This window comes from Equus quagga, chromosome 4 (genome assembly GCF_021613505.1).
Source record: "Equus quagga isolate Etosha38 chromosome 4, UCLA_HA_Equagga_1.0, whole genome shotgun sequence".
Classification (NCBI taxonomy): domain Eukaryota; kingdom Metazoa; phylum Chordata; class Mammalia; order Perissodactyla; family Equidae; genus Equus; species Equus quagga.
In genome coordinates this window covers 65,130,636-65,143,046 of record NC_060270.1, presented here as the reverse complement: position 1 = coordinate 65,143,046, position 12,411 = coordinate 65,130,636, and the positions used below count along the sequence as shown (strand labels likewise).

The window sequence follows — 12,411 nt, the reverse complement described above, 5'->3', positions numbered from 1 at the left end:
CACTGACCCACCTGAGGTGGACCCTCTGGATGGAGTGAGGAAAGTAAGGGTCTCCCAAGTGTCACACACTCACTCTCACGACACACTCACAACACACACACACCCCTACTTGTAGTCTCCATCCAGTCATGTTCCCTGGTCTCATGGCTCTTTCTGGAAGCCATGGTGGAGTGCACATTCTGGAGTGCACTGGTCTGAGCTCCTAGAATCCATCCCCCCTTAACCTTGGAAGCCATACTCCGATTTTTGGTTAGGTGTCCACCCTCCCTCACCCAGGCTGGCCCCACCTCCAGCTCTAGGCCTTGTAAGTGTGGGGCCAATCCAGAGGTCAGCCCAGCTCAGGCTTCAGGCCAGCTGCTAACCCACCTGGGCAGGGGCTGCACCCGCATCCCTACCCCAGAAGCTGTCTCTGCAGGGCCAGTTCCCTCCCACCTGCTACAAGGAGCTCCCTGCAGGCCCCAACACTATGAGACAGAGCAGGGCTTGTCCTGACAAATCACCCAGCCGCAAGGGGAAGGACCCCCTTGAGGATGAGGGGGTAAAGCTCAAAGCCACCATCTGATACACCTTTGAATCTCATATTGTGATGACCCTAAGGCAAATGCTTTCTCCTGCAGAATGTGTCTAAATTTTTCTTTCTGAAATAAAAGTGAAGACACTGCTGTTGGCACCATGGCTGCATCCCCCACATATCCAGCCCAGGGTTTCGCCAGTTCGGATCCTAGGCGCAGACATGGCACCGCTCATCAGGCCATGCTGAGGCGGCGTCCCACATAGCACAAGCAGAAGTACCTCTAAGTAGAGGATACAACTATGTACTGGGTTCAGAAGCAAAGTGGAGCTAGCCAGGTCTGGGCTTCAAGCCTGGCTCCACCAGCAATTAATTAGCTGACGTCCTTGGACAAGAGAATTAACCTGTCAGTGTGGAAGGAAGGAATGAAAAGCTAAAGCCTTCAAAGCAGGAGTAACCAGAAATGAGCTCCCATGCCCCACTTTGCTCATAGAAATTATGGTCGACACAGCCAATACTGTCAGCCACAGGAGAGGGGAGGGCCACAGCAGTGACGATCTTGCCACCTGAAACAAAGTCCAAGGGTTTTACCCCAAAATAAAGCTATGCTTCTGACATGCATCCCCTTCACCTGATTTATGTCGAGAAATCCCTTCCACGTGGAATTCCAGCTGGTCCCCAGGCCCATGAGCACAACTCCAGTGGCTTCTGGGAGAGCCCCAGGCCACTGCTACGTGTGCCACATGCTGCTCAGAGCAGCCCACGTCGCTGAGGAGCTGAAGAACCGGGGCTGCGCACCGTGGGGGCCTTGACCTTGGAAAGGACACAGGCAGCGAGAAGGAGGAGAAGCTGGGTGGGCAGAGCTTGCCCTTCATGGCCCAGCAGGCTCAGGGCTCCCCTAGGAGCCTGGGGCCAACCGCCCAGGTTCAGAAACCAGTCCCACACTCACCAGCAAGCCACCAAACCTCCTTGGGCCTCAGTGTCTTCCTCTGTGGAGTGGCGTCCTAGCACCTGACCCCCACGCCCTCCTATGTATTAAATTATGTCACTTAGGGTGGCACCCAGTGGACACAGAGCTGGCTGTTCAAGCCGGTCTTCCCTTTCCATCATCCGGCCCCATTACCTGCATCCTAACCAACCACCAGTAGAAACACCAGAGGACAGGGCCTGAAGCCAGTGGTCAGGTCTGGACCCAGGCGAACCTAAGAGGAGGTGGTGGTCATGCAGCTGGCAGAGGGACTGCCAAGAATCGAGCCTCTTGCCCAGCAGCACCTGCCTGGGGCGAGGACCTGGGGGAGGACTGGCTCGGAAGAAAAGCCACAGATAATCACAGTTCCATCGCACCGGACACAGAAACGGAGAGAGAAAAAATAAATGCACACGTTTTCTGAGCGTTGACAGCTTTTGTTTCATTTTGGTTTGAACACTAAGATTTATTTCAAACGGCACACAGACGGGCTGCGGAGCGGGGTGTCTGAGCCCCGAGGTCTCTGGAGAGACGGGACCCCACCCGCAGCAGCTGCCGGGGGGAAAAGAGGACCCTCGCCAGGCAGCACGCGGAGCCCCCGGCGGCGCGCATGCGCGGCGAGCCCGGCGGGCGGGGCGGGCGCCGGGAACTCAACTAGGGGACACAGCAGCTTCAGGAACACTGGTGACGCCACCGGACTTGCCGAAACCAGGCTCTTTGGAAAACAACCTAACCCTCGGGAGCACACCTCTTGGCTTAGGTCTCTCCTCTGGATTTCCCTTTGCTTTTCAAAAGTTTAAAAACAAAAACGGAAAAAAACACACATTTTTCGGGAAAAGTGTTCTTCACACGCCCAGAGGGCTGCAGCGGCCGCCGCCCTCACTGGACTCGCTCGGTGAAGTTCTCGGGGAAGACGCCCCGGCACTGCTCCAGCTCCTTGTGCTGGTTCCAGTCGCTCTCCTTCACGCCCATGAGCCAGCCTTCATCCTGCGGGGAAGGTCATCCAGGTCGCACAGGGATGGGGGAAGAGGCACGTGGACTCTACAGGTGTGCATCTCGCTTGGGACACGCTGGGAGGACGTCTTCTCCATCTGCCGGTTCATTCCCTCTAACCTGTCAGCCCGCCTTGAAGCACGCCTCGAAGCACGCCTCCTCCAGGCAGCCCTCCCTGCCACTCCCACGGGACCCAAACGACCAACTCCAGGAACCATGCCGCCCCTCAGCGGGCAACTACGGCTGTCACTGGGGAAATCTCGCCCCTCTGGGAAGGCAGTCTGACTGCTGCACTGGGCTCATGTGTCTCAGCAGCTCCCTCAGTCCCAGGCCAAGGAGCCTCCCACCATCCGGTGCCTACAGAGGACACGTGCCCGAGGAGCACATCAGCTGTCCTTCTAGTCTTCGACACACTATTCCAGGACATTCTGCTGAGCACTGACCAGTGAAAGGCTTCTAGAGTGGCCTGAAGCTGCCCCACCCTGCCCTCCAACCTGAACTTGGCCTTTGCTCCATACTGACCCCCCACAGGAGTCACCTACCCCAGCCATCACAACCTCTCCGGCCAGACCCTGACCCCCAGGCCTGCAGTGACCCTACACCCTGCCATGGCTGAGGCCATCGCTGCCCCTACAGCTGGGCCATGCCTGGGACCCCCTGGGTCTTTGTTATTTCACTCGTGTCATCACCTGCCTTGTCACAGACCCTATGGATGTCCTATCTGAGCCACTGCCTCCCACCCCAGATGACCCCCACTGTGGGCCAGGGGCCAGGATTCTGCCTTTTTTATTTTTAAACATTGGCCCTGAACTAACATCTGCTGCCAATCTTTTTTTCTTCCTCTTCTCCCCAAAGCCTCCCAGTACATAATTGGATATTCTAGTTGTGGGTCCTTCTGGCTCTGGCATGTGGGACACTGCCTCAGCATGGCTTGATGAGTGGTGCTAGATCTGGGCCCAGGATCCAAACTGGGAAAACCCTGGGCTGCCAAAGCAGAGCACCCAAACTTAGCCACTCGGCCATGGGGCCAGCCCCTGCGATTCTGCTTCTGAAAATCCCACCCAGCCCGGGGCTGGCCCACCGAGAAGATCAGTGGGGACCTAGAGGTTTAGGCAAATTGGCCGATTCAGCAGCAGGGCCAGGAAAGCCTGTTACTCAAACCTCCCAGCCCACTGTGGCCTCAGGAAGTACCTGGGGTCCTCAAGTCCCAGCCTAAGACCCCCATCCCAGGTTGGCCCCCTCCCAGACCCAGACTCAGCCACGCCAACAGTTAAACCACAGGGGTGTGCTGATGGGTAAGTGGGCCCTCTGAAAGCAGAAGGAGCCCAGCCAGGACCCCAGGGACTGTGGGTGTCACCTGGGCATCAGCATGGGCACCCTGACCACACTGACACTCCACAAAGGCTCACTCGACACCCACATGAGGCTCCTGCTGAGGGGTGGCAGCTACGTGCATAAAGCAGCTGTGCAAACCCAGGAGGGCCCTTCTGCCTTGCTCGGCACCAGCCCCAGACCCAGCGGGAGGCCCTCTGAGGACATTAACCAACGAGGAGAAGCTACAGCAGGAAGAAAAGGGTCTGGAAGGCATCTGGGGTGAGTAACAGCTGGAAACACGGCTAGGGGCGTTCAGGATCCTGCCAGAGGCCACACACTGCCCCTGTGGGTCCTGTGTGCACAGGGGCAGGGTCAGCCTGGAGGGCGAGGCTTGCAGGGCCAGTGTGAGCTCAACGTGAGCTGCGGAGCAGGCCCCTTGGCGGAGGGTTCATGAGGGGCAGCCAGGGATCCTGTCCTGGGAGGGAGGCTGGGGGCGGCAGGGAAAGGAGAAGGGGAGAAATGATGAAAGAAAGCAGACAACGCTGGAGGAAAGGAGGGAGAGGGAAGCAGAGCAGACAGAGTTCTAGGAAGAAAGAAAATGAGAGACTGAGAGGGAGTCAGGCAGGAGAGCCCAACAGAAGGCGAAATGTGGCAGGGGAGACAGGCCAAAGGGGCAGGAGAGAGATGGGAGGGGCCAGGCAAGAGAAAGAGGAGCACGGAGGGAGGGAGGGAGGGAGGAGGGAAGGGGCAGGCAGGCCCTGGTCCCTGCCGTGGGGCTCTGCTGCCCCCTGCTGGCCACTCACCACCACAGCGGGCCCAGCCCCAAACCAGGGCCTCACCTGCTCCTCGGGGTTCTGGAAGGGGATCACCAGCACCACATCACCAGCCTTGAGCTGCAGCTCGTCTGTGTCAGTGGCCGTGTAGTCATGCTGGGCCTGCACCTGCAGAGGTTGGGGAGAGCTTGACACCCTTCCCTCAAAGGCCCCGGGTCCCACCTGCGGGCCTTGTGGCTCTGGGGTGATGCACCGACATGGTGACCAGGAGCCTGTGACAGCAGCAGGACTAGGGCTCAGATGCCACCTGGCCAACTGGGTAGCAGGGGTAGTAGGGGCAGGCCAACTTGGGGCCAAGACATGGCCTCTGGGGTTCAGGGTCCCCATCTGAGGCACCAGGGGACGGTGGCAGACAGCAGCTGTGGGGTCTGCTGGCCTGGGCTCACCTTGAACATGAACCCCGGGGGCAGGTCCACACGCCCAGCCACGCTGCCGCCCTCCACGGTACCGTTCACAGCTGCAGAGAAGGTCTCCACCACGACGGCAGGCAGAGAGCTCTGGGGAGGAAGCACAGGTCAGCGTGGGGCAGTGGGCCCAGGGGGTGGCAGGGCCCCGGGGGCAGGGAAAGGGGTGTCTGTGCTGGTTCCTCGACAGGAACCACGACCTGGACCAGCACAGAGCAAGGAGTGCAGGTGAGACACAGGGCTGGGAGCCGCGGGCGGGAGGACAGAGGGACGGACAGACAGCAGGGAGGAAAAGACAGGGCCTCGGTCCCTGTCGTCTTACGGAGGCTGCTTCACTTGCTGCCGTCTCCCGGGGCTCCTGGGCTCCAGCCGCAGGTTGAGTCCCACCCGCCACCTCCGAGGCCTCCGATGGCTGCAACATAAATGCCAGCATGGGTCAGACACAAGACGCGCGCCACGACCGGGACAGAGGAAGGGGCCACGGAGGGCGGCACCCTGAGTAGCAAGAGCTGGCCAGTGCCTCCACACAGGTCAGGGAGCCCCTGGAGGAAAGGCAGGTCCCGGGCTGGGGACGCAGCTGCAGAGGGTGCTGGCAGGCACGAGATTGCAGAGTGACCTGCTGCTGAGAAGCCCAACACAGGCCCCTGGGTGCCTCCCGACCCTCGCTCACAGGCCGTGCCCTCTATGCCCAAGACCTGGCCAAGCCTCAGCTTCCTCCCACCCGACCAGCCGGGCCCGCCCCTCACAGGTTGGCAGGGGTCTGCTGAGTCAGCACGTGCCCGTCCCAGCCAGAACACAACTCAGGACAGGCCAGAGCAGCCTTTGCCCAGCCCTGGACGCCTGCTCCCCAAGGAGGGAGCAGCACAGCACCAGGCACGATGGTGGGGCACAGGCAAGGCAGAGTGGACGCTGCCGGCCTCAGTCAGGCTGACCTCAGCCAGCACCAAAACTCGGCCACCTCCGAGCTCCGGGAGCAGGCACTCAGCCTTCCTAGCCCCCATTTCCTCATCTGTAAAAGGGGGAAATGTGTCTGTTAGGGTGAAGATTAAAGGAGAAAATTCTGGAAAGTAGGTGCTCTAAACGCTCTTCCCTCCCACAGCAGGGGCTGGGGTGGGGCTGGCAGGTGGGAAAGGGGCTGATCTGACCCCAGCCACCCCTAGCATGAGCGACAAGCCCCATCCTAGGCCCTCCTGGCTCACGGACCTGGCCTCACCCCCACGCCCATAGTGGCCTTGTCCATCCTGTGCCCCGTCCTCTGGGCTCCCCCTTCATGCTACACCCTCAGAAACCAGGGACAAATGAGGGGCAGGCAGGTGGGCACTTACTTGGGCAGGCCCCAGCTCGGCCGTCTGGCTGGGCCAGGCCACAGCAAAGGTGCCCTCGGCAGCACTGGGCTCCCTGGAAGGCAGGCCGCCCGCTGGACTCTCTGTGGGCTAGTGATGGGCCGGGGAGAGCAGGGCGGGGGCGGAGGCGGGGAGAAGGTGTTGACAGGGGCACGAGACAAGAGAAGACTGTCATGAGCCACCCAGCGTTGACCAAGGGGAGTGAGGGGTGCCTGTGGCACACAGCCTGGCCGAGCCCAGGAGGGGCAGACGCAGACCCCTGAAGAGACGCCCACTCCCATCTCCTCACTCCTACCACTGCCAAGGGGATGGACAGGCGCAAATGTGCCACCCGCAGCTCAGCACAGCGACGTCCATTCGGCAAATGGCTCTGCTTGCTCACCCCAGGCTTTCTCTGGCCTCCTCCAGAGAGAAACTCTATTGTGGAGCTTTTTCCTCCGAGCTCCCAGGATTTTGGGCTGCTGACACCTGCACACCAGTGCCCCCACTCCTGCAGGAGCTGTGTCACCAGTCATTGGGCAAGTCCCATGCCCTCCCTGAGCCTCTCTGTCAAGCCACCAGGTGACGCCAACACGTGCCGGGCAGGCCCTGCTCACAGAAGGGCCCCTGACCTCACCCTACCTCTCCTGCCTGTCACGTCATCCCTCCATCCCTCCTCTGTCCCACCAGCTCCAGATGCCACTGCCCTGCGGGGCCCCTGATGACAGAAGGCTCCTCCAGGGCAAGGCCCCTCCCCTCCGCGGCCCTCCTAACCCACAGGCCTCGGCCCAGCAGGAGGCACCCTCTCCAGCCTGGATGGCAGCTGGTCACTGTCTAGGGCCACTCACAGGCCCTGACAACTGGCCCACCCATGGAGGACCCTCTTCTCAGGCTAAACCAAGGAGCCCCTTTCCATGGAGCCTGGCTGAGGGCTCTGTGTCTCCACGGGGGCGCGAAGCAGCAGATCAGCTGGAGACGAGGCAGCTGCGCCAGCTCCCTGTGCGTGTGAGCACGGGCCGGAGCATGTGTGTGCGTGCACCTGTGAACCGTCAAGGTGCAGGACGAGGCGTGGCGGGCCCAGCACACACAGGAGAGCAGCTCCCCCCCTGGGGGTGGCCACAGAGCACACACGGCTTACCTCCCAGAGGTCCCAGGGAATTGGCTGAGCATAGCAGAGGGGAGAAGGACAGAGTTAGCACAGAGGTTAGAGACGGCAGTGGGCAAGCATTCCCCAGGGTCACCACCCCACGCCCGCCCCAGGGCCCTGGAGCCCGGCAGACACGGAGCTGGGCTCTGAGGTCTGCGAGAGCCAAGTCCTGGACACGTCTCAGGGGGCTGAGACCCCAGGCAGAGGAGCACCCAAGCACGGGGTGCTGCCAGGAGAGGGGCAGGCGCTGAGACAGACCGCCAGCTGCCAGGCAAGTGTTCAGCTGGCCCCGCCTCAGGGTCCTTTCACTGGCCTGGGTCGGCTCTCTCGCCTTCCCATGGTCAGGCAGGACTGGAGGAGCCATGGGCCAGGGTATGAGTGGGAGGACAGCCTGGTGACCCCAGGACTCCCAAAGGCCTAGACCTACAGAGGCCCGCGTGGCCAGCGGGCAGACACAAGCCCAGGGCTGGTGGGCTCAGACCAACCTGACCAGAGGGCGTGGGCGCCTTCACGGGACTCGCCACAGGCGGGAGGGGGTCAAAGTCCAGGTCCAGCAGACTGGCCTGCTCCGAGAAGGGGCCCGGGGCCTCAAACTTGGCGGCAGCAGCAGAGGAGGAAGGCAGTTAGTGACAGGTAGGGACCGTCGACACAGGCACACACAGCGGGCACTTGCACTCAGGGACACGTCCAGCCCTCACACGAAGGGGTGCTGCCCACGCCACACACCCTGGCACAAGCCTGCACCACACAGGACGAGGCCTGGAGCCCACCTCAGACGTCGGCCACAACTGCCGCCCGACCAGAGCCAAGCCCCCAATGCCCCCGTCTCGTTCTGCAGGCAGACTCAGGCTGCCCTGTGCCTGCGCTTCCTCTCGGCTCCCTGGGCCCACAGCTGCCCCACCTCGTCCCTCCCCGAGATGTAGCACAGCTACAGCCGGCTGGACAAGACAACCTGTGGTCCCCCCGACCTGGAGGGCCTCTAGGACAGGCACAGGCCTCCCCTCACTGCCCCATACGAACAGGTCACCCTGTGGTGACAGCTACCCACCAGTCAGCTCCAGGGAGCGAGGCCAGGGCTGAGGCAGCACACGTTGCCTAGGGGCCCAATCTTAAACATGGGGGTCCCCAGCACCTGGGGGACCCATGTTCAAACTGCAGATCCTGCCCCCACCAGCAGAGACTCCCACTCAGGGGGTCTGAGTGCAGGCCAGGAATGTGCACGCAGCAGGCATGGCCCCAGGAGGCTGGGAGGGGGCCCTGTTCACGTTGTGAGAAACCAGCCCCACTGTAAGCCGTGCCAGACAATTGTGGGAAAAAAGGGTCTTTCTCAGAGCCGCTCACAAGGCTGCCAGGCTGGGTCCACAGGGGACATGCTGCCCTCACAGGAGGAGGGCCTTGCTCAACTGCTGCAGCCTTCATGTTGGACGCAGCTTTCCCTTTGGAGGCCATGGAGGACTTTGCCCAGGTCCTAGAGGACAGAGCTGGCTCGGCCCCGGGGCCTCCTCCCCCACCCTCCTGCAGCGCTGGCAGGCACAACCCCACAAGCCCAGGCGAGCCCAGCTTCCGGGCACCCAGCACTGACAGCAAGCACCCTCCAGCCTGCCTCCACCGGAGCCTCCATCAAGAAGGACCCGAGAGCTGAGAGCGTGGGGAGGAGCTCCCCAGAGAGGCCTTCATAGCTGAGCTGCAGCCTACAGGGAGAGACCAGACCTTCGCCCTGAGAAGGCTTGGTGCCAGCCATCCCGCAGCTCGAGGCAAGGCCTCCATGCCGGCCAAGTGCACTCACTTTCCAGACAGGGGACCCCAGGCCCTGAGCCCCTGCCCCAGGCTCACCCCCAGCTCTGACTTTCCTTTACTTTGAGCCCTGTCCCATGAGCCTGGGGGAGGGTGGTCACTGCTCAGTCCCCACAGCCATGCCGTCTCAAAATCACTGAGTGCTCAGGACACCACGAGTGCACGGCCTCCAGGTGCCCTCCCCCCAGCTGGTGGGCAGCACTTCTCTCCTCCAGGTAGCCCCACCACTCGCCCCTTCTCAGAAGTCAGCCAAGTCCAGACAGCCACCCGTCATGCTCCAAGCGGACAGGGTCACCAGGCCAAAAGACAGGCTGTATCATCCCTGCCCCTCCTCCCAGGCCAGCCTCCCCACCCTGCAGGACAGGGACTGTCCTTCGGCACAGGACACAGGCTACTCACCACGACCCAGCAGAGCAGTGGTGTTAGCACAGCATCATGGCAGGGGACCAGCCCACCCCGGCCCCAGGCAGCAGCACCCACAGGGCACACTCCCGCCCTCGCCAGGCAGAGACCCAGTTCCCTGAGCAAGTGGAGGAGGCAGCAGGGGAAGCATGCAGTGAGCATAGAGGGGCACACCCAGTGCGCGCGGTCTGGCTGAGGTCAGGCCCACAGGTTCCTCCCCCGTTAACTGGGGACAACCGCCTCTGAGAGGACGGCTGAAAACCCAACCAGGTCGTGTAGGTAAGTGGCTGACACCGTTCCCTGCTCAGCGTTCACTCACTCTTGCTCACCCCATCTCCCTCGTGTGCAACCTCACCAGCCAGCAAGCATCCCAGTAGCAAGCTGCCCTGGAGGTCCCTCTCCCCGCTCCCCCCACCCCGGCTCCAGGAGCACCTCGGCCAGCCTCGGCCACCTTCTACAGAGAGGGGCTCCTGCACCTCCAGCCCTGGGCCAGGGCTTCCCCGCTCTGCCCACCTAGCGCCTGTATTCAAAGTTCCTAGTTCTAACCTGAAGTCCTCCCTGGGGGCTTGAAGCCCCTCACCCCTAGGCCCCTTAGCAGAGACCACTGTCCTCAGTTCCCAGCTACCTCTCCATCCACACTCACCCCTCTCGCCCGGCCCCTCACCTCCAGGCCTCAGGGCTTGTGCAAAGGAGTCTGTGGGAGGCAGAGCCCAGAGACCAGGCAGTGCTCCAACACGGGCCCACGTGGGATTAGCCTGGGAGCAGCCAGTCACAAGAGGCGAGACCCCACATGGAAAGGGCCCTGGCTGTGAGGCCTGGACACCAGGCTCCGAATGTCTAGCACACTGTGGACCCTGCAAGCTGAGCAGACAGTGTGCAGCCCACTCCAGTGCTCCCATGGTCACCTTCCCTGCTCGGCCCTCCTTCTGTCCATCTGTAACAGGCATTACATGCCTTCTTAGGGCATTTACAAGCAGCAGCTCCGCTCTGCAGCCCAGCCACCACCCCACATCCAAGGGCTGCCAGCAGCTCTGGGAACTAAAGTCTACGTGCCTTGGCCAGACCTTCCAGGACCTTCCCAGCTGCCCCTGCTGCCTGCTCTCACTGCCTCCCACAGCGGCACCCTCCCAGCACACAGAACTCCCAGAAGTCCCTAAGCCCTTCTCTCACCCCTCCTGGGCTACGTACAAGCTGCTGTCTCTGGCTAAAGCACTGTGTCTGCTCGTAGCCGCCTGCTCCAGGAAGCCTTCCCTGACTGGCCCAGGTCCTCCGTGTTCACTGCCCCTTTCGACCAGAACATCAATGGAACCGCGAGGCCATTGCGGAGCTGTCTGTCTCCACTAGAACGGTTCACCTGTGTGCCTGCGTCTGGCCACAGTACATGCACAGAGATGGATGAGGAATGATGGAGGAAGGGATGGATGGATGAGCGAGAGGGAGGCTCAGGGTCAATCTCTCCAGCCAGCTTCTTGGCTCTTGAGGCAGAGGCCCAGGGCGTGGGATGAAGAGGGAAGGCCATGCACGCCTGAGAGAGCAAGAGGAGGGAAGAGAGCTGGGCCGCGGCGGCCGCGGCTGACCTGGGAGGGGGTGGTCACGCTGATCTCAGGGACAAACGTGTCGTCAAACAGGCTGAGGATCTGCTCCTGCTTGACCTCCTTGGACGGGGTGTGTTTGGGAGGCGGAGGGACTGGTGGGCCTTTCCGGAGCTGTGGGTCGGCAGCGGGTGAGGGGGCCGTGTGGGGAGGCACAGCAGAGCGTCGGGGATGGGGACAGACAGACAGAGACAAAGCCACAGTTAGTCACACCCAGGCCACAGCCCCACCCAGGCAACCAAAAAAGACAGAGCAGGAAGAGTCACTGCTCCCCAAGATACAGACGCCAGGACCCCACGGCCACCCTGGGGGAGAGTGAGGCAGGGCATCCAGGAACGCTGTGCAGAGAGGAGAAAGGAGGGGGAGGGGAGAAAGAAGGGGGAGGAGAGAGGACGGGAGGGGAAGAAGAGAGAAAAGAAAAAGAGAGCAGTACAGAAGAGGGAGAAAGCAGGGAGCAGCCGCCCAGGCCACCCAGGGCCGCTGTCGGAGGGTCTGGGCTCCTGCCCACCCAGGTGAGAAGCTGGAGAGAGAAACGTGGTGGAGAAACAGCCCGGGTGCCCGGCCTGCCCTCCAGCCCTACTTTCCTGAGCCCAGACCCCTCTCTTCACCTCCTGCAGGAGGCCCCCGTCAGCCTCTGCTGTCACATGTGGAGGCCGTCACCTGTCAGGGCTGGCATGGAGCCAGCAGAGACCTAGGAAGAGGGTCACACGTCTGCCCGTGTGGGGGGACCTCAGGCATGTCACGCAACCCCCCGAGCGTGGGTTTCCTCACTTGTCAGCTGGAGCGATGGCAGCACCTGCCTCAGGGGGCTGTGAGGATTCAGTGAATGAAAACACGGACAGCGTGGGCACAGTGGCCAGCCCAGATAAGCGCTATTCAAGTGTGGGCTCTCATCACGGCTCTTAATATCATCATCCTAATCAGCGTGGGCCGGGTGATGGCCTAAAACCAACAGAGCCACTGCCAGCAGCAGACGCTGGGGAGAGACTAACAGGGCTGACAGGCCAACAGAGGCCACCCTCCTCCCTCCCTTTCCAGCTCCTGGGGATGCTGTGGAAACCTGGAGAAAGCTGGGGGCACGGGGCCTGGCTTCTCCAGGAGGGGCAGTCCAGAAGCACAGAGCCTGCGCCCC

The 12,411-nt window shown here is 62.0% G+C and overlaps 1 protein-coding gene across 10 annotated transcripts in view; it reads right to left on the bottom strand.

The window, feature by feature from the left end:
- Positions 1–1,905: 1,905 nt before the first annotated feature.
- BIN1 (bridging integrator 1) overlaps positions 1,906–12,411 on the bottom strand; it is a 57,705-nt gene continuing 47,199 nt past the window's right edge. For 2 of the 10 annotated variants that reach the window (XM_046658421.1, XM_046658420.1), the window contains 6 exons: positions 11,265–11,393; positions 6,348–6,455; positions 5,345–5,434; positions 5,005–5,115; positions 4,625–4,726; positions 1,906–2,465 (listed from right to left, as the gene is read on the bottom strand). In XM_046658421.1, the coding sequence (XP_046514377.1) occupies positions 2,358–2,465; positions 4,625–4,726; positions 5,005–5,115; positions 5,345–5,434; positions 6,348–6,455; positions 11,265–11,393 (648 nt within the window). In that variant the 3' untranslated portion in view covers positions 1,906–2,357. The remainder of the gene's footprint in view (positions 2,466–4,624; positions 4,727–5,004; positions 5,116–5,344; positions 5,435–6,347; positions 6,456–11,264; positions 11,394–12,411) is intronic. The other 8 variants (XM_046658425.1, XM_046658422.1, XM_046658426.1 and 5 more) reach the window with 4 other exon arrangements.